Here is a 25,529-nt window from a genome sequence, read left to right as displayed (position 1 = left end):
TTCCTCACAAAGAGAAAATAAAACCATGACAATGACGCTTTCTGTTTCAGGTGATTCAGTTTCAGCAAAGGGCCTTTCAGATCTTGTCTGCAGTGGGGTGAAGTGGGAGAGGGGGTGGAGAGACTGTTTAAACCCAGTTTTTAAAAATGCAGAGGTTTGTTTTTATTTTATGTGTGTGAGTATTTTGACTGCATGTATATGTGTACCATGTGCATGGCTGGAAGGTATAAGGAGACCTATTGTTTGTTTGCCACTAAAAATAATAAACAAATTAAAGAAGATAATTGGCTGGGTATGTGGGAACTGATCCCCTGGAACTAGAGTTAAAAACAGTCATGAGTGTCAACGTGTGGGTACTGGGAGCTGAACCCAGGTCCCGTGAAAGAGCAGCAGGTACCCTTTAACCACAGGGTCACCTCTCCAGCACTTCACCTAGTATACACACACACACACACACACACACACACACACACACGTATGTATGTATGTGTGTGTATGTATGTGTGTGTGTATGTATGTATGTATGTATGTATGTATGTATGTATGTATAAGCCGAGCAGTGGTGGCGAAATACCTTTAATCCCAGCACTCAGGAAGCAGAGCCAGGCAGATCTCTGTGAGTTCGAGGCCAGCTTGATCTACAGAGCGAGCTCCAGGACAGGCACCAAAACTACACAGAGAAACCCTGTCTCGAACTATATATATATATTTAAACCGGGCAGAGAGTTTGAGGCCAGCCTGGTCTACATAGCAAGTTGTTCCAGGACAGTCAGGGCTACACAGAGAAACCCTGTCGAAAAACAAAAACAAACCACACAAACAGAAAAGAAAGGGAGTCAGAGGTGTTAGCAGAATAATTTAAGGCTAGCCTGGCCCGTGCCATGTGTTCCGGGCTAGCCTTGGCCTCAGTGTGTGGGGGTGGGGGTGGAGGTGGTGACTGGGGAAGCCTGGGCATGTAGCTCCTTGGCGATGGATCTCTGCAGTGGGGCAGTATCTTCAGGTTCCGTCTGAAGCTAAGGCCCTGGGATCGTTCCAGCATTATCGGGGACGGGGATTGTGTGGGAACGTTCGAGCCAAGGTAGAAACGTCTCACTCCCAAATGAAATGTAATATAGTTAAGTTATGTGGAGTTGGAGGCACGATTCAGGGATTAAGAGCACAGACTCAGGCAGAGGATGAGAGCCGAGTTCCGAGTCGGCTGAGTACTGTTATTCCAGTGTCCGACTGGTGCCCTCTGCTGGCTTCCGTCGGCATTGCACTCACATTCACATTGATAAACCCACACTCAAGACATAATTTAAAGAAAATACTTTAAAATTCTTTCAAAAATCATCAAGGTAAGTATAAAAAAATGTTAAAAGCAAAAAATCTTTTAAAAATCACATCAGCTGGGTGGTGGTGGTGCACGCCTTTAATCCCAGCACTCAGGAGGCAGAGGTAGACTGATCTCTGTGAGTTCAAGGCCAGCCTGGTCTACAGACAGGCACTAAAACTACACAGAGAAACCTAGTCTCAAAAAATCTAAATAAATAAATAAGTAAACAAACAAACAAACAAATATAAAAATCACTTGTATTAAGTGTGTTCAGAAAGCAGCTGTACCCAGGCTTGTCTCCTGAGTAGTTCTCGGTCTCTGAGCTTTCGTCTGGTGCCGCAGTCTGCTTTCTATCCGTGACCAACACCTCGACCAAAAGCACCTTGGGAAGAGAAGAGTTTATTTCAGCTTACACTTACAGCGCATCACTGATGGAAGCCAGGGCAGGAACCTGGAGGGAGGAACTCACGCAGAGGGCAGAGGCCTTGCTCTGCATGGCTTGCTGAGCCCCGCCTTCTTACACCACCCGAGACCACCTGCCCAGGGGCGGCACACCCCTGCCCAGGGGCGGCACACCCCCGGTGGGCTGAGCCCTTCCACATCAAGTATTAAGCAGGAAAATGCCCCGCTGGCTGGCTTACGGGCGATCTGATGAAGGCATTTTCTCAGCTGAGGTTCTTCCTTCCAGTCTGACGCTGGCTGGTGTCAAGTTAACAAAAACTAACCACGGTATCTGTTTTGTTTGTTTGCTTGTTTTTTGTTTTTTTCTTTGTGATGCCAAGGATGGGACCTAAAGCCTCCTGCTAGGAATGAACTGAAATGTCTCTCTCTCTCTCTCTCTCTCTCTCTCTCTCTCTCTCTCTCTCTCTCTCTTTTGAGATAGGGTTTCTCTGTGTAGCTTTGCTCCTTTCCTGGAACTTGTTTTATAGACCAACCTGGCCTGAACTCAGAGAATCGTCTGCCTCTGCCTCCCGAGTGCTGGGATTAAAGGCTTGGGCCACCACCGCCCGGGGTGTATCTCTGTTTCTTAATATTTCTAGTTTAATATATTTTGTTTGCTTGTTTGTTTGGGGCAGACTTTCACTATGCAGCCCCAGCTAGCCTGGAACTCCCAGAGAGCCTTCTGCCTCTGCCTTAATGCTGGGATTGAAAAAAAAAAAAACCCACTGGAGGTCTCCTGTTGCAAATCACCCTCTGGAGCGATGGAAGGATCTTTCTACTGGCACTTGGAGGAGACCCGATCTGGTGTTGGTGTGGGCCCAGGGTTCTGTTTATGTTTTTCCTCAGGACAATGAAGTTCCTCTTTGGGTTCCTGAGTGCTGTGTGTGCCCTGTGGCTGCTGCTGAAACCCAACATGACAGAGACCTATTGGACCTTAATGAAAAACTCTCCCCTTCTGGTGCCAATAGGGATTGAGAGCCCAATATGGCCAGCTTTGGCAAGCATTAACGTAAGCCTAGAAACTGTAGCCAAGCTTTTGGATTCTCCAGAAGGTAATGTATGGTAACTGCTTTTTCAAGTATGTTTGAGAATGTGTCACCCAGACACCTTGGAGATTAAGGATAACCCTGAAGGTCACTGACCTCCATTTGTTAACAGTAGCATGCCAGCTAAGCCTTTTCATTTTCACAATCCTCTTCAAGCTGGTGTAGTACCTACTTTTCAGGAGTGGCTCTGTGCAACATTTATTGGCCTCCTGAAATTCATTTAGCCCCCCTTTGAAGATACCTTAAAATTTGTGAGCCTGAATGTAGCCATTATGAGACCATTAGTTCTGCTCCTTGTGAGCTGCCTGTTTTTTCTTTATGGTTCTTAGTTGTTCTTTTGCAGAGCTGCCAGCTTAAGTCGTGCTGGGATCAAGAAAAACGGGCCTTGGTGGTTTGTGTTCCTGGAGTTGTATCCATGCCAGTGGATGTCCACATGCTCCAGAAGAGGATTTGATATTGCTGCTGCAGTTGTTGCTGTTATAGCAGTGGCAGCCACCGCTGCTACTGTTTCTGGGATTGCCATTTCATAATTGCTTACTACAGCTAGCACAGTGGAGAACCTGGCAGCAAAAGTAGCTACCACAGTTAATCTTTTATTCTATTGGGCATGATAAAATTATTTCAATAGTTATATACATTTCGATTGGCTTTGAAAATTATAAATTTATAAACTCAAGATCCATTTGCTTTTGGGATACCATCTTGTAAGGACTCCAATTTGCAGTAAGGCTCATTAAGGAAGGGAATGGCTCAGTTACCTTTAGCCTACTGGCTATGGGTGGGATAGGACCTCTGTTGGTCTTTTCTGTGTCGAACACACAGATTACAAGCCCAGTGCCACTTTGAGATCTTTGGCAACAGTTAACTCTGCAGCTCACACACAATTGAGCCGGTATGATAATGAGTGTTCAGAGATGGGTAATGCCTGGGGGGCGCTCACCAACCTAAGACAGAGAGCCTGTGTGGCCTGGGCAGGCGTCTCCATGACAGGTAAGGTGACCTGCTGACGTCTCACACAACCTAAGTCAGAAGCTCATTTTTTAGTAAAAGGGGGACCTGTAGGGCCCTGGCCCTCATTTTGGGTAACTGTTGCCTTGCTTGCTGACCTTGACCTTGATATCCTCCCTAAGCTAATTCGCTGCCGGGTTCCACCCTCCTGAATGCTTAAGGGAAGTTCCTTGTCTGTATACCCTGCATAATGGGCGTTAACAGCTTAGATGAAAGATTGTAAAACATTATAGCGAACTTCTGCCCTCCGAGGTTCTTCCATTGTGCTGTAAGCCTGTATTTAAGACCCTCCTTCAATAAACAGTATTCGGTATTAAAAAATTAAATAAATAAGAAAAAAATAAAAAATAAAAAAATAAATAAATAAATAAACCACATCTGGCTTTATGTGTTTTATTTTATATATAGATATATATATTTCCACTGTCTTCTTTTCTTCAGAAGATAGAACTTAAAAATAAACCAGATTATTTTTTTCTTTTATTTGCATTTATTTTGTGCTGAATTTATTTCCAGGCTATAAGTTTTTGTTCCTTCAGGTTCCTCTAGGACAGCAGTTCTCAACCTGTGGGTCGGATTCCTTTGAGGGTATGTGTGTCACATATCAGCTATCCTGAATATCAGATATTCACATTATGATTCATAATAGTAGCAAAATCACAGTTATGAAGTAGCAACAAAATAATTTAATAGTTGGGGGTCACCACAACATGAGGAACTGCACTAAAGGGTCCCAGCATTAGGAAGGTTGAGAACCCCTGTGTCTAAGATGTCTTTTTCTTCTGTGAAACCTCCTCTTTGGGCTTAGGAACAATTTGTTTCTTTTCAATGAGGGTCACCTCCATGTGTCGGGGGAGAGCTCGTGTATGGGTTAATATGATCATGAGTTCTAAAAGTGGGTGCTTTGCCCACCTGGATATGTTCCAAGCCTGGGGAATCCACAGCTAAACCCTTAAGGTGAGCATTATTCTGCATGGTTAAGCATGCGCATCAGACCTCAGCAGTGTTTGCAGCCACCAGCCTGTGTGCTGTCCCACTGTTTGCCCTGAGCACATGTATCGACGCCACCCTTCCGCTTCCTCCACGGTGCGCATTGCTTCATTAAAGACGTCTTTCAGACACTTGGTGGCTTTTGGATATACATACCTGGGCAGTTTTATAGGTGTCCTTAACTAAGATTTGAACCTCTTCATTTACATAATTCTGTAGGGTCTTTTGGTTCAAGAGAGTGGTGACCCATATTCACAGGTGAGCTCAGGTTGCTTACAGCAAGAGCCAGAGCCACAAAATTTTCCCCCCACTCCCCAAGGTATCTCTGTGTAACTCTGGCTGGCCTGCAACTCACTCTGTAGACCAGGCTGGCCTCAAACTCACAGAGATCCCCTGCCTCTGCCTCCCAGTGCTGGTATTAAGGGTGTGTGCCACCACCACCCAGCCAGATCTTTTTAAAAAAATTATTCTTTGGGAATAGCATTTGTGTATTCTATGTATTTAGATCACACCGATCCCTACACTTCCTCCCTCCAATTCCCAACCATCCTCAGCATCACCTCCCAACTTTATGACTTTTTTTCCTCATTAACCCTTTGAGTCAATTAGTGCTGCCGATATGCACATGGGCCTGTGGCCATTCCCTGAAGCCCAGGCACCCTGCAGTGGCACAATCTGTGGGTATAAACCTCACTATGTAGAGGGCAGTTTGACAGCATGACCAGTTGACAATAACAAGGCTCCCCATGGCCTCTGTCCTCCCAGCCACAGACTTTCCAGGTTTACAGCTGGACCACACAGAGACATCTTCTCTCAGAAAAAAAAAGAAAGAAACAGAAGGAAGGAAAATACTGTTTTGTTTATATAAAATCAAAAGATTCAAACTGATATATAGTTTGAGGCAGGAAATCAATGGATGTTTGTAAGGTGTGAGACCAAAATGAGCCATCTTAGAAATAAGACCAAAATGCCTTCACCCAAAAACTAAGGCCTAAGATTTCTCCTTCTAGAAATAGGTCAATAGTTACTGAAACAAGTCAGTTCAGATTCCAAAAACCAGGAAGTGTAAAAGTACAGAGTCACAAGATAGTCACGAGGTAATGCCTGCCGGACTATGGAAACTCCTCTCCCTGGTCTCCAGGGTAACTGACCACAGAAATGCCCCCACCTGAGGGCAGCCAATGAGAAATGGTGGCGGGCAACCACTCCCTTAGAAGTAAGATTAAGCCATGATTTCTAGAAAGCCCCTAGAAGCGAGCCAATCAGAATTGTACCCATATTAGCACCCCTAAATGATGTAACCTTGTGACTTTTCCCTTTAAAAACTGAGCTTGCAGACAGGTGGGTGCTTCCTCCAGCCTCCACTGCGTTGGATGTATTGGACGAAGTCCCTGCCTAGGCTTGTATTGCTTTTGGATATCCAGAATTAAACCTTGCTTTTGCATTCCGGCATGCTCGTCTTTGGTGGTCTCTCTGGGGGTCACGATCTGGGCACAACATAAGGGATAAGAAGAAGTGTTTTTTTTTTTTTTGTTTGTTTGTTTTTTTTTTGTTTTTTGTTTTTCGAGACAGGGTTTCTCTGCGTAGCTTTGCGCCTTTCCTGGAGCTCACTTGGTAGCCCAGGCTGGCCTCGAACTCACAGAGATCCGCCTGGCTCTGCCTCCCGAGTGCTGGGATCAAAGGCGTGCGCCACCACCGCCCGGCAAGAAGAAGTTTTTTAGTAGACCACTTTTTAAAATTTACAGCTTTAAAAGAAATCACAGCTTTATTTCAGAATACTCAATGTACAATGGATAGCACATATTTACAGGATATAACTTCATGAGAGAAAAAAATGCATCTCCCTGTAATGACCGCCACATTAGGCATGTTTCGTCTAGAGGAGCAGCCCTCAAATCCAAGCAGGAAGCAGTTGGTTACCCCCAATAGCCACGCCACTGCTCATCAGCGTTGTAGATGCAGGGTCCAGCCTGGAGTAATTAATACTGTGATACTGATAATAATTAATACTGTCTTGTCTTCTGGAGTGGCCTGCCTAGCACCTTACGGCTGCATGGAAGCTTAAAGTTTCCTGGTCAGTTCCAGATTGTGTTACAGGCCCTAGCAAAAGGCACACCTCAGTCCCGAGGTCCCGAGGACGCTGCTTGACAAAGTTCCAGAGAAACTTCACTAAGAGATTCAGGAGCTGGTGTGCCGGCTTTTGCTTTCGCTTTTAGGAGCAGCTGTTTGCACAATGGGGAATTTTCTGTTTATGCAATCCCTGTGGAGATAAACCATGTGCCCAGGAGAAAACTCTGAAGACAGGAGGTCATAGCCTGAAAGGAGTGTCACAGTACGGAAGAGTCTTCCTTGTACCCCAAGGATTGTGGCACCAATAGGGTAGATTCTGAGAAATTTCTTGCTCAGCTCTGGATACAAGATGTCCATTGCCCTATTCTGGAGCCTATATAGAGGAAATAGGAACAGTGTGGGTTGATGGGAAAAGAATAAGATACCAGAATCGGCCTTTCTGAGAGTGTATGAAAACAGCAAGACTCTACTATAAAACTGAGGAACAGAAAAATCCCATAATCAGCCAGTCAAGTGCATATTGTGAGTTATTTTGTAAAGCTTGCATTTTAGGAAACATCAAGTGATTCTACACATAACTTGGTTAAGGTAAAAATAATATCAGACTGTCTAACTTATTGTAACCCCATAAGCAGCTAGCTAAGACACAGGCTGTAAAAATAGGAGGTCCCAGCCGGGTGATGGTGACACACGCCTTTAATCCCAGCACTCGGGAGGCAGAGGCAGGCAGATCTCTGTGAGTTCAAGGCCAGCCTGGTCTACAGAGTGAGATCCAGGACAGGCTCCAAAGCTACACAGAGAAATCCTGTCTCGAAAAATACCAAGGGGGGGGGAAAAAAAAAGAAAAGAAAAAAAATAGGAGGTCCCACTCTTTGCAGACCCTGGAAAATGTGCAACTTCCTGATTTGACGGATGCTGTCCGAAGATACTGGTTTGTACTTTGTTGTTTTCACCCTGGACATTTAGTGGGGAAGTGAAAAGGAGATCCGGGCTCTGATGCTTGCCAGATGACTTATGTGGTCAGTGTGCTATATAAACAGAGAGTCTCCGGTTGAAAGAGCTGCGGAGTCCTCAGAGGTTCATCATCCCTTTCTTCTACACTTCCTCTTTGGGACCTGAACCCTGATGCAGCTGGACTGGGCAAGACTGATTTCTCCATCTCTGCAAACTGAAATTCGTGATGTCTTTGGTAGCAGGGTCTCAACACCTCGTCATGTGGTGCAACCAAGACCGTATTGCTGGGGTGAGGGTGGGGAGCTCAGACACTTTCTAGAAAGTGATTTCCCTCACCAGATGGTGGTGGCGCACGCCTTTAATCCCAGCGCTCAGGAGGCAGAGGTGGGTGAATCTCTTTGAGTTCAAAGCCAGCCTGGTTTGCAGAGTGAGTTCCAGGAGAGCCAGGGCTATACAGAGAAACTCTGTCTCGAAAAACAAAAAAAGAAATGGATTTTCCTCTCTCCGGAGAATTGCCTGACTCTTCTTCGAGTAACTTTTTAGTCACTAGCGCCACCTGCTGACAGTTTGTGGAGTGGACCGTCAGAACTACTCACAGGGTTAAAGATGTGTCTCTTACCTCCTTCACCAGAGGAAGAGGAAAACGTGGACCACCTTTTTGTTTCTTTGGTTGGTTTTGGTTTGTTTTTCGAGACTTAGGTTCTCTGTGTAGTCCCGGCTGTCCTGGAATGCCTCAGAGATCCACCTGCCTCTGCCTCCCGAGTGTTGGGGTTAAAGGCGTGAGCTACCATGCCGTGCCCCCCCCCTTTTTTTTTTTTTTTGTTTTTTTCGAGACAGGGTTTCTCTGTGTAGTTTTGCGCCTTTCCTGGAGCTCACTTGGTAGCCCAGGCTGGCCTCGAACTCACAGCGATCCGCCTGGCTCTGCCTCCCGAGTGCTGGGATCAAAGGCGTGCGCCACCACCGCCCGGCACCGTGCCCCCCCTTTTAAATTGCAACTTTATTTAGGTGTGCTTGATTTATAAGTTGCACATACTGGGGTTGGGGATTTAGCTTAGTGGTAGAGCGCTTGCCTAGCCCAAGACCCTGGGTTCAGTCCTCAGCTCCGGAAAAAAAAAGTTGCACATACTGACAGGATATAACTTTATGAGCGTTAATATATACGTCCATCAGCCAGACATGGTCTCCAAGTTCATGGTCAGCCTGGTTTACAGAGTGAGTTCCAGAAACAACCAGAGCTATATATTGGGATCATGTCTTGAAAAAAAATGTGGATATGTGCACATATATGTCCATAAAATGATCACCACATCAAGGTTGTCTTGCCTCTGTCCCTCTCTTTGGCCATCTCCAAGACTCCATTGATCACCTGTAACTATATGTCAGTTTGCATCTTCTGTTTTTATAGAAACGGAAGAAAATAGGAATAGCATCCTCCCACTCCAGATAACTCTGTGTAGCCCGGCTGTCAATGGACATGTTATCCTCCCAAGTGCTGGGATTATAGACTCGTGCCAGCCTGCCAGGCCCCATTTAATTAATTTATTTATTGAGTCCAAGTTGCCCAGGTTGGCCTTGGACTTGAGCTCCTCCGGCTTCAGCCTCCAGAGCAGCTGGCCCGGCTCTCTGGCCTGGTTTTGATGCGGTTTGTCCCTCAAGTGTTGAAGGTCTTTACTGTGGCAGTGTTGAGTGGTGGGATGTGTAAGAGACAGACCTTAGTGGACAGCTTTTGGTCAGGGGGAGCTCTGCCCTCGGGAGAAGTAGAGGTAGTTCTCAGGAGTCCTGAGTCATTTCTCAGAGCAACTTGCTGTAAGGAAGAACCCACCCTGGACTTTGAACTTCTCTAACTTCAGTCTCTCCATGTCTCTCCCTCTCATACTATGCCACCACCGCTGTGGTACCATCTACTATGACTTCCTCACCAGGGCCCAGCTGGTGCCGGAGCTGAGTTAAATCAACCTCTTTTCTTTGTGATGTTACCCAGTCTCGGGCACTTCATTCTAGCAATAGAAAACAAGACTTGCGGGTTCCTTTTGCCTTGCACTGTTACGGTGAGATGCTGCCATGTGTTCCCAAGAGTCTATGATTTCATGCTACTGCCAAGTCATTGTCCTGTTCTACATATTCAGCAGATTGTCTGTTCCTTGTTGATGTTGTTTCTAGCAATTTCCTCCTAATTGAAACATTTCCTTCTGGAGAGGGGAGGGAAGCTCCAGAAGCTAATGGAAGGTGTGGGGCTTCCCAGATATGGGCTGGAGAGATAGATGGCTGCTCTTCCAGAGGTCCTGAGTTCAATTCCCAGCAACCACCAGGTGGCTCACAACCATCTGTAATGAGATCTGGTGCCCTCTTCTGGCCTGCACACATGCAGGCGGAACACTGTATACATAATAAATCAATCTTTGAAAAGAGAAAGGGAAATGTCCAGATGCACAGGGCCCCTTCTGGGAGTTACATAAACAACAGTAACGGCTAGGGAAAGCAGGCTTGTTTTGTAAAAACGCCTGTGAGCTGTTCAGGGAGCTCCAGGAATGCAGTTTTCACAAGTTGCCACGGCTTTCCAAGGATGCTGCCCCCGCCGCCGCCGCCGCCTTTGAGTCAGCCACGCTCCTGTCTGTGACCCCAGTCAGCTCACCACTTCACCCCAGCTGGATTCGCGTGGAATCTTTGCTCTGTCCTTGGAACATAACTGGAAAGAATGTTTACACCTGCCCAGGAAAAGTCACATACCACCAGTGTTGGGCAGGTATAAAGAAAGCCGTCTTAAGAGTTTCGGGTAGACATATTGCCATTTCTTTTTAATCAGTTCCTCGAAGTAGAATGTCTAGATAGTAAATACACATTTTTATTGTCCTTTCATTTAAAAAAAACCTATTTAGTTCCATATGTGTGAGTGTTTTATCTGCATGGATATGTGTACTGCATGCATGCAAGGGTCCACAGAGGCCTGAAGAAGGTGCTGGATCTCGTGGAACTGGAGTTAGGGACAGCTGTATGCTGTCATGTGGGTGCTGGGAACCAAAACCAGGTCCTCGGGAAGAGCAGCCAGTCCTTAGTTAGCCCTCTCTTCCCTTTTGTAGCGAGATCTCATGTAGCCCAGGCTGGCCTCATGGCTATGTAGCTGAGGATGACTTTGAGCTTCTGATCCTTCTGCCTCTGGATGTTTCCTTTTCGGGGGGATGGGGTGGGGGGCGGCGGCCAGTTTGAGACAGGGTTTCTCGGTGTTGCCCTGGCTGTCCTGGATCTCGCTCTGTAGACCAGGCTGGCCTGGTGAGATCTGCCTGCCTCTGCCTCCCAAGTGCTGGGATTGTATCACCAAGTCATTTTCTGCAGAGCTCGGGATGGATCTCAGGACGTCATGCTTACTAACAGGGACTCCATCAACTGAGGTACATCCCCAACTCTTCTTCCTCCTTCCCTCCCTCCCTCCCTCCCTCCCTCCCTCCCTCCCTCCCTCCCTCCCTCCCCCTTTCCCTCTCCCTCTCTCCCCTCTCTCCTCAGGGTCACACTACACAGCCCTGGCTGATCCGGACTCCCTGTTTACCTGTGTGCATAGACTAGTCTGTCCTGGAGCTTGTAGTGAGTGAGCCTCCCACCTCTGCTGCCTACACGTTAGAATTGTAGTCAGATTCCGTGATGCCCGCAGTGTACGCTTACTTTAAAAAATGCCTGCCAAGGGCTGGAGAGAGTTCAGATGATAAAATGTTAGTTTGCTATACAAGCATGGGCTCCTGAATTTTGATTCCAGAAAATCCTCATTTAACAAGCTGGGCATGGAGTTTTTGGAGAGATGTGTAGTGGGTGGCTGTTTGAGCCATGGCTCGAAGCACTGTGACCTTGAGGTACATGCCCCTGGGGCGTGGCCGCTGGGGGATCCTTAAGACCTGGCATGCACAAAAGCACTCTTCACTACCTCGTGGTTTTGGAGGCTGGAACGAACCAGGGCAGAGCTCACCGGAGAACAGCATTGGACCGGGCCTCACTCTTCCAAGATCCTGCAACAAATTCCTTTATTGTGTCTTGTGAGTTAACCCCCAAATTAATTCCTTTGCTCATTAAGTAGACTCCATGGATTTCTAACGATATAATCCCAATAGAGATGGATCAGCAGTTAGGAGCACGTGCTGTTCTTACTGGGGAGTTGTGTTTGATTCCAGCATCCACAAGGCAGCTCACAAACATCCATAACTTCAACTCCAGGGGATCCGATGTCCTCTTCTGGCCTCCGAGGACCCCAGGCATGCACACAGTGCACAGACGTACATGCAGGCAACACACCCACCCACACACATAAAATAAAAATAAAGAAATCTAAAAACAAAAATGCTGGGGAGGGAGCACATTCAGATCTCCTAGAGGACAGTTTGATCCCTAGCACCAGTGTCAGGGAGACTGACTCCAGTCCAGGGAGATCCAACTAACCCTGCCTTCACATGCACGTACCTGCACAGAGACACACATGCACATAGTTAGAAATAATAGAAATGAATCTTTGAAAAGGCTGGGTGAGCTCAGTAAGGTTTCTGTTGCTGTGATTGACACCATGATCAAGAACAACTTAGGAAGGGGAGGCTTTGTTGCAGTTTACAGTTTACAGGACACACTCTGTCCCTGAGAGAAGTCAGAGCAGGATGAGGGAGAGACCTGGGGGCTGCAGTTGGTGTCCTGCATGGTTTGCTCAGCCCGATTTCTTCTACACCTCAGGACCACAGCCCAGGGGTGGCACCCCCACATTAATCATTAACCAAGAAAATGCCCTACAGCCTTGTGTGCGGGCTGTCTGGTGGAGGCATTTTCTCAGTTGAAGTTCCTTTTCCCAGATAACTCCAGCTTGTGTCAAGTTGACAAGACAAAACAAAAACAAAAAATAAACAAACAACAACAATAAAAAAAAACAAACCAGGACACTGGGTGTCACACACATTCAGTCCCAGTACTTGGGCATCAGAGATAAAGTGGATCTCTGTGAGTGGGAAGCCAGCCTGGTCAATATCGTGAGACCCTGTCTCAAGACAAATCAAAACAAAAAAGCTGGATATAAAAATTTAAATTTAAAAGAGTATGTGGGGGCCTTTGAGACGGCTCAATAAAGGCACGTGACACCAAGCCTGATGACCTGGGGTTAATCCCCGGAACCCACATGACAGAAGAACAGAGCCGACTCCCAAGGGTTCTCTGACCTCCACATGTGGGCTGTGACGTAAGCTTGACACACATGGCCCCTCCCATTAAATAAATAAACATTTATTCTAAAAGCTGGATTTGGTGCCATTTGTAACCATGTGGGGGGGTAGAGACAGGCAGCTGGCTCTCCCTGGGGCTGGTTGGTCGGCCAGCCTAGCCCACTTGGTGAGCTCTAGGCCCGCGGAGATCCTGTCCTGTTAAAGACAACAGAGCAGGAGGGACAGCTCCTGGGGACAGGACCATCAGAGTTAACCCTGGCCTACACATGCACCCTCCCCCCTGCCCCGAAAATCTCCCAACACCTGACAAAATGGAATTTTTTTTTTACAAAGTGGTTGTAACATTTTACATTCCTACCACATCTGGAATATTCCACATCTTGACAATATTTAGGATTGTCAGACTTTTATAAAATTTTTGAGTTTGTAGTGTTTTTTTTTTTTAATTTTTATTAATTTATTATGTATACAGCATTCTGCCTGCATGTGTCCCTGCAGGCCAGAAGAGGGAGCCAGATCTCATTACAAGTGGTTGTGAGCCACCATGTGGTTGCTGGGAATTGAACTCAGGACCTCTGGAAGAGCAGTCAGTGCTCTTAACCTCTGAGCCATCTCTCCAGCCCTGGTTTATTACTTTTATTTATTTATTTATTTTTTGTTTGTTTGTTTTTAGACAGGGTCTCAGGATACAGCTCTGGCTGACCTGGAACTCACTATGTAGACCAGGCTGGCTTCAGAGTCCTAAAGATCTGCCTGTCTCTGCCTCCTGAGTGCTGGGGTTCAAGGTGTGCGCCGCCGCCGCCGCCGCCCTTCCTTTTCCCTCTCCTCGCACGTGGAAGCCAGAGGCTGATGTCAGGTGCCTTTCTCACTGCGTCGCCACCTTTTTCTTATTTTTAACTTTAATTGTAAAGATTTTTTAAAGCTTTATTTCAGGTCCTGGGTCTTCTGCCTGCATGCATGTCTGTGCACCACCTGCGTGCAGCGCCCTCAGAGGCCGGAGGGGAGCGTAGGGCCCTTTGGAACTGAAGTTCCAGACAGCTGCGAGCAGCCGTGTGGTGCTGGAGACTGAACCGAGGCCCCTGCAAGAGCAACACGCCGCATGCTTTTAGCGGCTGAGCTGCCTCTCCAGCTCACTGATTGCTGTGAGTGTGTGACCGTGCGCTATGGCACACATCTGGTAGGCTCCAGATGTGGAGGTCAGAGGGCAGTTAGTTTTGTGGAGTTGGTTCTCTCCTCCCACCTCTGCATATTTCAGGATCAAGTTGTCAGTCTGTCCTGCTGTTCTTGCAGCCCAGGCACTGTCATCTCGGGGAGTGCAGCTGCACCCCCTTGCAGAAGGCCGTCCACCCCCTACCAGGACCCCCTAGGGGTCAGGGGGGCTGAGGAGGACCGGAGAGAGTCTCTTGTCAGCACAGCCAGTCGACACCTGATGGCTCTACACCGGGATCCGGGGAAGGGGCTAGGGCAGCGGTTCTCAACCTGCGGGTCACGACCCCTTTGGGGGTCTCAGCTCAGACACGTGCAGTAGGATTCATAACGGTAGCAACAAAATAACTTTATGGCTGGGGGTCGCCACAACATGTATTAAAGGGTCTCAGCGTTAGGAAGGTTGAGAACCACTGGGTTAGAGGGTACCGAGGCTAGGTAAGACTAGGGGAGGGGGGTCCATCCTTCTCTGTAGCTACAGAAAAGCCCTCGTCCCTGCTGGCTTTTCAGGTACAGCAGGTGAGGGATGAGTGCCCGAACCCCTGTACATTAATCCTCAGAAATTAACTACGCCCTGTAAGGAAGCCCAGCTGACTCACTGGTTCCCCAGGGTGAACTCTGGCAGAATCATGCCTTGGTTTCTTTGTCAATGGGGCCTTAGGAGAAAGGGGTAGCCTGTGCTTAGTGTTCCCTGGGAAGGATGTTAGTAGCAGTCTTTCTCACCACATTCACACATGGCCCCACTGAACATCTCACTGGCCCTCCGTCTTAAGTTTTTAAGACTAGATGCTTCCTTGAACCTGAAAGTCCCCATTTCTGCTAGCCGCTTGACTAGTAGTCCCCAGGGATCTGCCTGTCTCGGTCCCCTAGATTGGGGTTACGAGTTACCGAGTGCACCCCTGTGGGTGCTGGGGACCTGAGCTCAGACCCTCAAGCTTATGCAGAAAGCGCTCTGCCCACTGAGCCATCCTTCCAGCCTCTTCTCATTGCGGTTCTAAGTTTGATTTGCATCTCCTTATTATTAATAGTGCCGGTCGTCTGTTCTTGTGTTTATCTGAGCTACTCATTTTTAATCATCCCATTGGGAAAAGGGCTAACTCCCGAGACCCAGCAAAGGAAGGGTTTGATGTGACTGGGGCCTGGGAGAATGTTCTCAGCTAGCTGGCTATGAAATTCTTCTCTGGCATTCCCACATCTGAGGGATAAAGTTGCTCTTTAAGTAAGAACTCCAATGCAATGAGCCATTCTGTATGAGCATGCTGGCGGGGCTGGGGAGGCAGTCGGTAGTGTACTTGTCCAGCACGCACGAAGCCCGGAGTTCAGTCCCCAGCGTCGGATAAACTGCATGGTGGTGCAGGCTTGTGGTCCCCAAACTACAAGGTGGAAGCAGGAGCATCAGCCTTGTCTACAAGAGCAAGTTCCGGCTCGGCTCTGCCTACAGAAGACTGTGAAAAATAAAACTAAACAAAACGCTATTAAAATGCCCACACTGTCTGTAGGTTAAGGTACAGCACTGGGTAAAGTACACACACACACACATACACACACACACACACACACACACACACATACACACATACACACACACACACACATACACACACATACACACACACACACACATACACACACACACATACACACACACATGCACAGACACACACACATACATGCACAGACACTCAAATGCACATGCATACTCACACACATACTCATACACTCACACATATACTCACAGCACACATGCACACTCATACACTCACAGTCACATGCACTCACACACATACACACTCACATGCACACACACATACTCACACACATACTCATACACTCACATATATACTCACAGCACACTTACATGCACACTCATACACTCACAGTCACATGCACTCACACACACACACATACACACACATGCACAAACACTCAAATGCACATGCATACACACATACTCATACACTCACACATATACTCACAGCACACTTACATGCACACTCACACACTCACAGTCACACACACACACACACACACACACACACACACACACACACACACTTTCCCCCATTGGAACAGGTTATTTCAGAAAACATAAACTAGTTTGAGGGAGTGGGCAGAGTTGCTAGGGAGGAGTCGAAGACCGGATGAACTCTGCAGAAGATCCAGGCATGGTGTTAACACCATCATCACTCGGGAGTCAGAGACAGGAGGATCAGGAGGACAAAGCTATCCTGGGCTACAGAGTTCCAGGCCAGTCTGGGCCAGGAGACCCTGTTCCAAAAGAGATTTAAAATGCAGAAGACATTTGTGAGGCCAGGGCTGACAGGGTAAGCACTGGCCAGATCTTATGTGGGTGCACAGGGGTGTGCGGACCTTACATGGGTACACAGGGGTGTGAGGGCCGTATGCGGTACACAGGGGTGTGCGGGCCTTACGTGGGTACACAGGGGTGTGCGGGCACACAGGGGTGTGCGGGCTGTATGTGGGTGCATAGGGGTGTGAGGGACATATGTGGGTACACAGGGGTGTGCGGGCCATATGCGGGTACACAGGGGTGTGCGGGCCGTATGCGGGTACACAGGGGTGTGCGGGCCGTATGCGGGTGCACAGGGGTGTGTTGTCAGGAGGGTGGGACTCAGAGCCACAGAGGATGACCAAGAATGTGTGAGCAGGTCAGGGAGAGGAGACCCCAGACCGTGGGGCACCTGAAGGGGAGGGCTGAGACACTAAGTGTGGAATCCTCACCTTCCTATTTGGTTAGTACCCCAAATAGCGTACCTTCTCTCCTCTACAAACTGGATTGCTTTGGGCTTGTTTACCTTTCCCAACACTTGAGAAAAGGAGGGCACATTTTGTTTTGTTTTGGCTTTTCGAGACAGGGTTTCTCTGTGTAACTGTGGCTGTCCTAGAACTCATTGTAGACCAGGCTGGCCTCAAACTCACAGAGATCTGCCTGCCTCTGCCTTCCAAGGGTGGGGATTAAAGGCACAGGCCGCCAGTGCCTGGCCAGAAGGGAGCTTTTGTAGTGGCATCCACGGCCTCAGTCCTGCTCTGCCTGGCTCCACAATCATAATCCTTCATTACTCTGTCTCCTCAGCAATATGCTGGAGTGGTTAAGAGTTAGGTTTCTGAGCTGGGTGTACATGCCTTTGATCGCTCCATTTCTGTCTGTGTATGAGTGATAAATACAGATAGAAGAATGCTGTCTTTCTTAGAGAGTTATGGATAATAAACATCATTACTTAGTTTAGTTTTAGAAGGAGGGTTGAAACAGGATTTCACGTAGCCCAGGCTGGCCTTGAACTTCATATATAGCTAAGGATGACCTTGAACTCCCCAGCCTTCCGTTTCCACTTTCTGAGTGCTGAGATTACTGGAATGTGCCACCACAGCAAGCTAAAAGAATCGTTATTGTTGTTATTATTATTTTGCAGCACTAGCGATCAAACCCAGGCCCTTGCACCTGCTCCTCCAGTGTTCTACTAAGCTACTGCCTAGTCCTTAATGCATAGATACATATTTAAGATCTTAGAAAATGCGTGTGTATGTGTGTGCCTGCATGAATTTGTGTGCACCATGTGCCTTCCGGTGCCGAGGAGGATGAAGATCTGTCAGATGCCCTGGATCTGGAGTTGTAGGCCACTGTTAGCACCGTGGGCGCTGGGAACAGAAGCTGAGCTTCTGCAAGAACAGTAAGTTCTCTCAACTGCGGAGTCATCTCCCCAGCTCCACGCATCTTTAATGTGTTTATAACTTTATTGCACATTCTTTCTTTTCTTTTTTTTTAAGATTTATTTATTTATTTTTATTATTATGTATACAGTGTTCTGCCCGCATGTGTCCCTGCAGGCCAGAAGAGGGCACCATATCTCATTACGGGTGGTTGTGAGCCACCATGTGGGTGCTGGGAATTGAACTCAGGACCATTTAGGAAGAGCAGTCAGTGCTCTTAACCACTGAGCCATCTCTCCAGCCCCCATTGCACATTTTTTTTAAGCGTTGACAACACTGCCTGGCAGATTTGAAGTTCTAAATAAATGTTGGAGGTCAGTGTGAACTCTGTGGCCGCACTCTGGTGGTGCTCTGTAATTCCTTCAGCCTATCTAAGCCTTCTCTCTCATGACTCCACGCTTGTCCTCGGAGTCTCACTAGTTTCCTCGTTACCGGTGACTCTGTGGATAACTCCCCACGGTTTTCACTTCCTGCAAAGCCCTGAACTGTTCAGACCTAACACAGATCACAGCGTCGTCTCTGTGTTCGTCTCTGTGTCTTTCATTACTGCTCAGTACCCTGGTTCTCAACCACCGTCTCCCCACATGAATCCAAAGGCCATAGAATTGGGTGAAGAATTACACTCTCCGAGACATAGGTGCACTTCAACTCCAGCCCTTGAGGAGTACAGACAGTCAGACCAGAAGTTCAAGGCCAGCCTGGGCTCCATGAGGCTCCATGGGAAAAAAACAACAACAAATGATAATAATAAATAATAATAATACTCATGATTCCCTCCTGTGAATCAGTTTTGTCCAATAATAGCCGGTGAACTCCAAAAGGGCAGATCCAATGGCTGAGAACTCTGAGATGTCTTTCAGTGGAAGTGAACACATTGTCTCAACTCCATGTCACACATCTGTAAAGGGATTCAACACAGGTGACAGAGGACAGCGTGGGGAATTTAGAGCTTTAATAATGGATTAGTAAGGGGTGGGGATGCCGGTTTCTGTATCGGTAATAGTCTCCGAAGGCTGACTTCCTTTGTCTGAGAGCTAGGCAATGCCTGCTTCATTTCTGAACCCAAAAACTTCCCCTAATTATTTTCTCCGCTTCCTTATAGATAATCAGGTCTTCCTTTTCTTAGCTCTCGCCTTTAAGAACTCTTAGCCCTTCAATGTTTTGCTGGCCCTTAGCACTCTCGCAATCTCTAGGCTTGCAGGAGTGATATCCGGTGTATGTGGAGTGGAACAATCAGCTTACTACAGATGGGACCGGGGAAATTCATGGTGAAGACACCCCCCCCCACCCCACCCCCCCAACCCCCCGCCAAGGTCTGGAATGCAAAACCCTGGCCCAGAATCCTTACTCTGGGATCATTTCAGCCCTGGATTGCAGCCTGATCTGACTCCAGGTGGGTGTCACTGTCTCCTGTATCTCCCTGTCCCCACTTATTTCCTTTGGCACATCTTTGTGTCTTCTCACACCAGCCTCTACCCTCAGATCGTTTCCAAGCTAGTCACGGGATTGCTGGCCTACTTACTGAATGCCAAGCCACAGAACAAGGAGGCCTGAGAGAAGCGGCCCCAGGAAGGTGGCTGGGGAGAGAGGAGGCCCCGCATCTGAGGGGAAAAGATGTAACTTCTCTAAATCCGGCAAGAAGACTCGGGCATCATCCAGAGCTGTCTGGGCTGCCACAGTAAAGTTGGGGTCCCCAGAGACTGAAACATCAAAGACGCAGGATTGGAAGTAGGCGTCTTCAACGGGAAGGCCTTCCTTACACAGCCTTCTGGCAGTATCCACGGCCATGGCCCCGCGCCGGTTGCGCTCCGAGCGTGAGAGTCGCTGACTCGGAGGGCATCCCCCGACACACAGCTGCAGGTCCTGCTCGGCGGAGAAGGCCCGCGCCACATCCTCGGCGACCCTGATGGAGAAGGACAGCTGTCCAGCTGTCTGTCGAATGATGATAGTCGTCCCAATGTAGGCAGCCCGGATCTCCACATGGCTCCCGGGGTTAGCAGTTCGAATGGACAGACTCGAGCCCCCGGGTCTGTCGCCTCCGTTGACGGAGCCGTCTTCAAAGGCTGCAGGAAGATTGTCCACCTCGGCCTGGTAGACTTTCTGGTCAATGCATTCCTGCATGTTCTTAAAGATGATGGTGATCTGTGCCGGCAAAAGGGGAAAATGGTTTATTAGTGCTTAGTGCGCCCTCCCCCGGAGTCAAGCAGCATATACAGTCAGGGGTCTGACTCCAGCAGATGCAGGGTGTCTTCACGGTCCTCGTCCTTCATCCCATCCCCTATTGCCTTCCAATAGTACCTGACCCCTGTTCAACCTCTGGCTCAATTTTTTTTGTCTCAATCTCAGCAACTCCCAACGAAAATAAAATGTCCTTTCTGACTCCTCAGCCCTGCTAGTCCTGGCTGCCACCCCAGCTTTCGTCTTCAGTGTTACCTGCATTTGAATAACATTCCTCTCAAGAGGAACCGGTTTACAAGAGCCAATGTTTGGTGGGAGGAGGCCATTCAGGATGGGAGGGCGTGTTTGGGGACGACAAGGAACCAGGAGCTGGGTGGATATCTGCGGCTATAGCCCCAGGAGTGGTATGAGGAGTGGACCGCGAGAGGACTTCAGAAAGTGGATTAGGAGGAAAACTGAATCCCTGACCTTCCGGGTGGTGGTAGCGTTGGCCCCCGATGCCACGGGGGAGCTGGTGGCCTGGACAAAAAGGAAGTCGTTATCCAGCAGGGGCCAGGCTCCTTGGACACGGCATGTGTGGAAGTGGTGGTGGAAGCTGCGCACGTGGGGGTCCCCGAAGGAGGCGCAATGCAAGAAGCCCGGGGCCCGTCCGTGCAGCCGGGAAAACCGGGCCTCGTAGTCGCAGGGGTCTGGGGTCGGGGGGTCGGGGCCAGCTCCGGGGAGGGCGGGGCCCCGGGCCGGGGGCGGGGCCGTGGGGCCCTGGCGGGAGCAGTTGTGCTGGATCATGAGGTCCTCGATGCCGTGCACCGCCGAGTGGAAGGCGAGGTCCCCGCGGCAGGTGCGGGCCGTGCGCCGAGTGCAGAGCGCATAGGAGCGCAGGGCGCGACACAAGCCACCCGAGGCCAGCCCACCACGGCCGCCTCCACGCGGCGTGCCCGGTGAGCCCCCTTCCCGAAGGCTCAGAGTGGACGAGACGTACTCGGCATTGCAGCGGAGGATCTTGCACTGGGAGTGAGCTGAGGACGGAAGGGAGAGGGCAGTGAGACGGTGCCCAGACTCAGGTTCTACCCAAGTCCAGGACGCGCTGAACTGCCAAAAGGCATCCCCCATCCCAGCCATTCCTACCACTCTGCGTGGCGCTTTCCCAGCCCCAACCTTCAACCTCCTACTCCTCGCCTCTTTCTTTGAGAAAGGGTTTCTCTGTGTAGCTTTGGAGCCTGTCCTGGATCTCGCTCTGTAGACCAGGCTGGCCTCGAACTCACAGAGATGCGCCTGCCTCTGCCTCCCGAGTGCTGGGATTAAAGGTGTGCGCCACCACCGCCCGGCTCCCTGGTTTTCTATGCTAAAAATCGTGTAAGCCAGTCAGACCTCCTATCTCTGGAGTCCAAGGACTCCATCTGTAGCCTTCCTCCGGTTACATGGGAAACAAGACAGGACTCAGCACTCATGCCCCGTCACTCACCCGTGCTCACATGCCCACCCCTGCCCGGCAGCCTGTCCTCTAGCTGTGCCCAACCCTTCCTGGCCCTTCCTTACCCTGTCCACAGAGGAGCAGCAGCAGAGTGAGGGTGCTTAGAGCTGGGGGGCTGCCATGGGGGGACCGGGGACTAGGGGCTTGGCCTCGATCCCCCATACCTATCCAGCCAGATCCCCCCCAGGCGCCGATTCTTCCCAGCTGATGAACCTCCCACCTAGTGAGTTTCGACCGGCAGTTCTGTGACTGGAAAAAAAGAAATTTGACTGGGTTTGGGGGAAGAGAAGGGATGAAGACAGGACAAGGTGGCGTGGAGAGAATCTGGGGAGATCAAGACAAGAATTACATAGGCGAGCTCAGGAAGTTGGAGGCTTCCAGATGTGAGGTGAGCGCGGCTGGTGAGCCTCCGGGCCCTGCCACCTTCAGGTCCCTGAGCAACACCTGAGCTAGGCGGGGGTGGAGGGAAGGGTGAGTGACCTCAGGGGACAGAGTCCACTGCATTGCCCCATCCCGACTACCAAATAGCAGATGTGTCAGAAATGGAGGCATTCCGGGGGAAAGCGAGGTGCCGATCATCGCAACCGCCCGCCATTTCTTCTTCTTCATCGTGTTAGAAGGGCACAGAGGGCAAACATTGTAGACCAGTGCCTTCTAGAATGTCACATTTCCAATGAAAAGGGAGCCAGTCTCTCAGGCGCTCCAGAGGGCTGGCCTTAGGATCCCTCTCTCACAGGACAGGATACAAACCAAGCATTCAGATTAATATTTGTTTTTGCCTGGTCAACCAACAGTCCGTGTTTGTCAAGACCGGCCTGAAGAGTAACTCTTTCTATTATCTATTATCTACGCCCCCCTTTGCAAATCCAGAAGTTCCTGGCCTTCTGAGGGGGACAGATATTGGAGAGGGTCTGTCTCCCTTTCTCCTGCCCCCCTCTTTGGAGTAAGTCTGTGAGTTGGGGGGGGGGGGAGAGCCCTGCAGGAGGTCTGAGAGGTCTTGAGGTGGGGGCTGGGAGTGTAACTCAGTGGTAGATGAGTGTTTACCATGCTCAAGGCCCTGGGTTCAGTCCTCAGCACTGTCCCCACAGCCCGCACCCCACACCCCAAGAGGCTTAGTGCAATACAGTAAGAGGCTGCATTACGCTTCAAGTAGACATGGCTTGGAAACCAAAACCATGAGGCGGGAGGATTGGCCATGGGGTACATGCTAAGGAGAAATCTTAGTTTTCAGAACAGATGTCTGTAATTTTATGAAATTCTAGCCTCAACCCAAGCGCTCATCAAAGCAATTGCAGTTTCGTCTGGACTTACTGTTTCCCGAGGTCAAACATTACTCTGATACCCGATTCTCCAGCCGCAGTCGCCTCTTCTGTTGGTCTGCTGCAGCCAGGGGTCCCCCATCTCTTTCTCCATGTCTCTCCCAGCTCCCCAGACTGGCTGCAGTCTCTCCGAGGTCAGAGAGCCAGAGAAGGTTTGGTGTGGGGGGAGGGGGAGGGAGAGGATATGGCTGGCCCGAGTACTGGACAGCTGAGGGGGGGGGAGGGGGCTACTGAGTTGACAGTTTTAAAAATAGCTAAGTCCAAAATTCCAGGGACACCGGTGGCCGTAGGGTGCAGGAGTGAAGGCAGGGAGTGTTTATGATAAGCAGAATGGATGGAATATGGAATGGTGGGTACCGAGAGAGGGAGAGAATAAGAAACAGCCGAGTCAGATATCCACGTCCAGCTTGCATGATCTACCTTCGGGACCTCTCCGGTCCTCCCGCATTCTCAGTAAGGAGCTCCTGGCCCTCAAAACGGCAGGGAACGCCCCTCGTTTATTGCCCTCATCCTCGCTGTACCAAGTACCCCACTGGGTTTCCATGTACGGTACGTAGAGGTGTTTGGCTTTGAAGATGGACAGCAAGCACAGTTCAGAGACCCTCCCCCGTCTCTGCCAAGTATTTCAGAAGCCGAAAGGCCCAGCTGTCCAGAGAAGAAATCCGAGAGCGCAGTTGTTTGGGAGGAGGGTTTATGCAGTCTGTCCGGCTCGGATCTCTGCAGCTGTCTATGCCATCTCCACCGTTTCCATGATGCTAGTTTCTGCAACAACCCTCCTCCCTCCCCCTCATCAATACACACACAAGTCACAAGTTTCTGGGTTGTGTGTGTTGCCGGGGGGTGTGGGGGGGACGACACAATAACAGAGGCAGAACAAGGAGTCGGGGACGGTAACAGAGGCGAAGGATCAGAGCGGACGTTTCTGGAGACCACGGATCCATGGGGCAGGGGAGTTGGGAGGATGAACGGGGAGAGACGAGAGTCAGGAATATACTTCCGTAGGAAGAGTCTGACTTTCTGAAGATATTAATAGAACCAAGGAATCTATTCATGTCCTGTTTTTGCACCTGGGCATTTCTGCGGTCACCACCCCTCAGCCAAGGAAAAGCTGCACAGGACTGCTTACAAATGGTGTCACCAGAGTCTCCGGCCCTGGCAACCCTATACCCAGTCCAGCCTGCCGGTCCAGGTACGCATACAAACACACAGGCCACAAGAGAGAAGGGGTGGGGACGTGCGTGCAGCATGTGTTTATAATCAGTTTAGTTTTTTTCTCAACTATGGAAGACCATACCATGATTTCCCCTCTCCCCCGTGTGTGTGTGTGTGTGTGTGTGTGTGTGTGTGTGTGTGCATCTGTCTGTGTCTGTGTGTACCCATGTAGATATCAGAAAACAATGTACAGAGGTCAGCTCCCCTCCCACTATGTGGGTCCTAGCAATCAAGTTTCAGGTTTGGTAGCAGGTCCCTACACCTGCTGAGTCACCTCACAAGCCTACATCACAAGAACTTTTAGTCTATAAAGCACCCCCCAACTAAACTAACCAAGTGGCGGGGCCTGATGTTTGATCCACTGCAAATAAAACATTCGAACAGGTGAAGGCGTTGAGAGAAACTGAAACTTAAATTTGACCTCAACAAATCTCTGTGAAAAGAACTGTCAAGGGGTTCACTGAAAAAGAATGATTTGGAACAGAGAAGATGGAGTCAGATGGGCAGTGGAATAGTAAACACACTCACTTCTTGCATAAACAGGAAAATCCACAGGATGCTTCATTTATTTGGTGTCAAATGATGAAAACCAATCCCAGCACCGAGAAAGCTGAGGCAGGAGGACCTCTAAGGATTGATAACCAGTCTGGGCTACAAAGTGACACCCTGTCTCAAAATAAATAAATATTTTTAAAATTTTAAATTTAACAATTTTAAAATTTAGTAAAATTTTAAAGAAAAAGTGACATGGAAAAATAGACTTCTTTATATTGCAAGGGCCCATTGACAAATTCCCTCTGTAATAACTTTGCCTTTTGATGGCTTAATACGGATTCATCGAGGGCTGGATAGGGCTCAGAGGTTAAGAGCACTGACTGCTCTTCCAAAGGTCCTGAGTTCAATTCCCAGCACCCACATGGTGGCTCACAACCATCTGTAATGAGATCTGGTGCCCTCTTCTGGCCTGCAGGCATATATGCAGGCAGAACACTGAACATAATAAATAAATCTTTAAAAAAAAATACGGATACATCGAAAATCAAATATCTATGTATATCTCGCATTGCTTGTTGGTTAGGATGAAAATAACCCTCATCGGCTCATGTGTTTGAATGCTTAATCATCAGTTGGTAGACGGTTTGAGAAGGATTAGGAGGTGTGGCACAGGCTTTGTTGGAGGAAGCCTGCCTGTCACGGCAGAGGCAGGGTGTGTGTGTGTGTGTGTGTGTGTGTACGCGTGCGTGTGTGTTGGGGTTTCAAAGGCCCATGCCAGGCCCCGTGTCTGTCTCTGTCTGCTGCCTGTGGATCAGGATATGGTACTCTCCACTGCTTCTCCAGCAGCACCCCTGCCTGCCTGCTGCCACACTCCCCGCCGTGATAAAGGAGGGCTAAGCCCCTGAAATTGTAAGC

General features: G+C 49.1%; 1 protein-coding gene across 2 annotated transcripts; it reads right to left on the bottom strand.

Moving 5' to 3' along the window:
- Positions 1–18,577: 18,577 nt before the first annotated feature.
- Hjv (hemojuvelin BMP co-receptor) lies at positions 18,578–23,077 on the bottom strand. Of its 2 annotated transcripts, none has more exons than XM_006982578.4 (5): positions 22,900–23,077; positions 21,654–21,837; positions 20,586–21,133; positions 19,462–20,081; positions 18,578–18,837 (listed from the first exon to the last, which is right to left on the bottom strand). In XM_006982578.4, exons 2-5 carry the CDS (start codon positions 21,748–21,750, stop codon positions 18,819–18,821), a joined length of 1,284 nt encoding a protein of 427 aa, XP_006982640.1. In that variant the 5' UTR covers positions 21,751–21,837; positions 22,900–23,077; the 3' UTR covers positions 18,578–18,818. The 2 variants fall into 2 exon arrangements, with proteins under 2 accessions (XP_006982640.1, XP_042135479.1); XM_042279545.2 differs by lacking the exon at positions 22,900–23,077 and adding an exon at positions 21,938–22,878.
- Positions 23,078–25,529: the final 2,452 nt, after the last annotated feature.

This window comes from Peromyscus maniculatus, chromosome 6 (assembly GCF_049852395.1).
Source record: "Peromyscus maniculatus bairdii isolate BWxNUB_F1_BW_parent chromosome 6, HU_Pman_BW_mat_3.1, whole genome shotgun sequence".
NCBI classification, from domain to species: domain Eukaryota; kingdom Metazoa; phylum Chordata; class Mammalia; order Rodentia; family Cricetidae; genus Peromyscus; species Peromyscus maniculatus.
The sequence above is the reverse complement of the archived record's forward strand: the minus strand, read 5'-3'. Positions and strand labels throughout refer to the sequence as shown.

Excerpts from the sequence above, each read along its gene's own strand:
- Hjv (XM_006982578.4), bottom strand. The coding sequence starts at position 21,750 with ATGGGGGATCGAGGCCAAGCCCCTAGTCCCCGGTCCCCCCATGGCAGC. Across the intron at positions 21,134-21,653 it reads GCTGCTCCTCTGTGGACAGG|CTCACTCCCAGTGCAAGATC; the intron begins GTAAGGAAGGGC and ends TTCCGTCCTCAG. Across the intron at positions 20,082-20,585 it reads ACGCTACCACCACCCGGAAG|ATCACCATCATCTTTAAGAA; the intron begins GTCAGGGATTCA and ends TTGCCGGCACAG.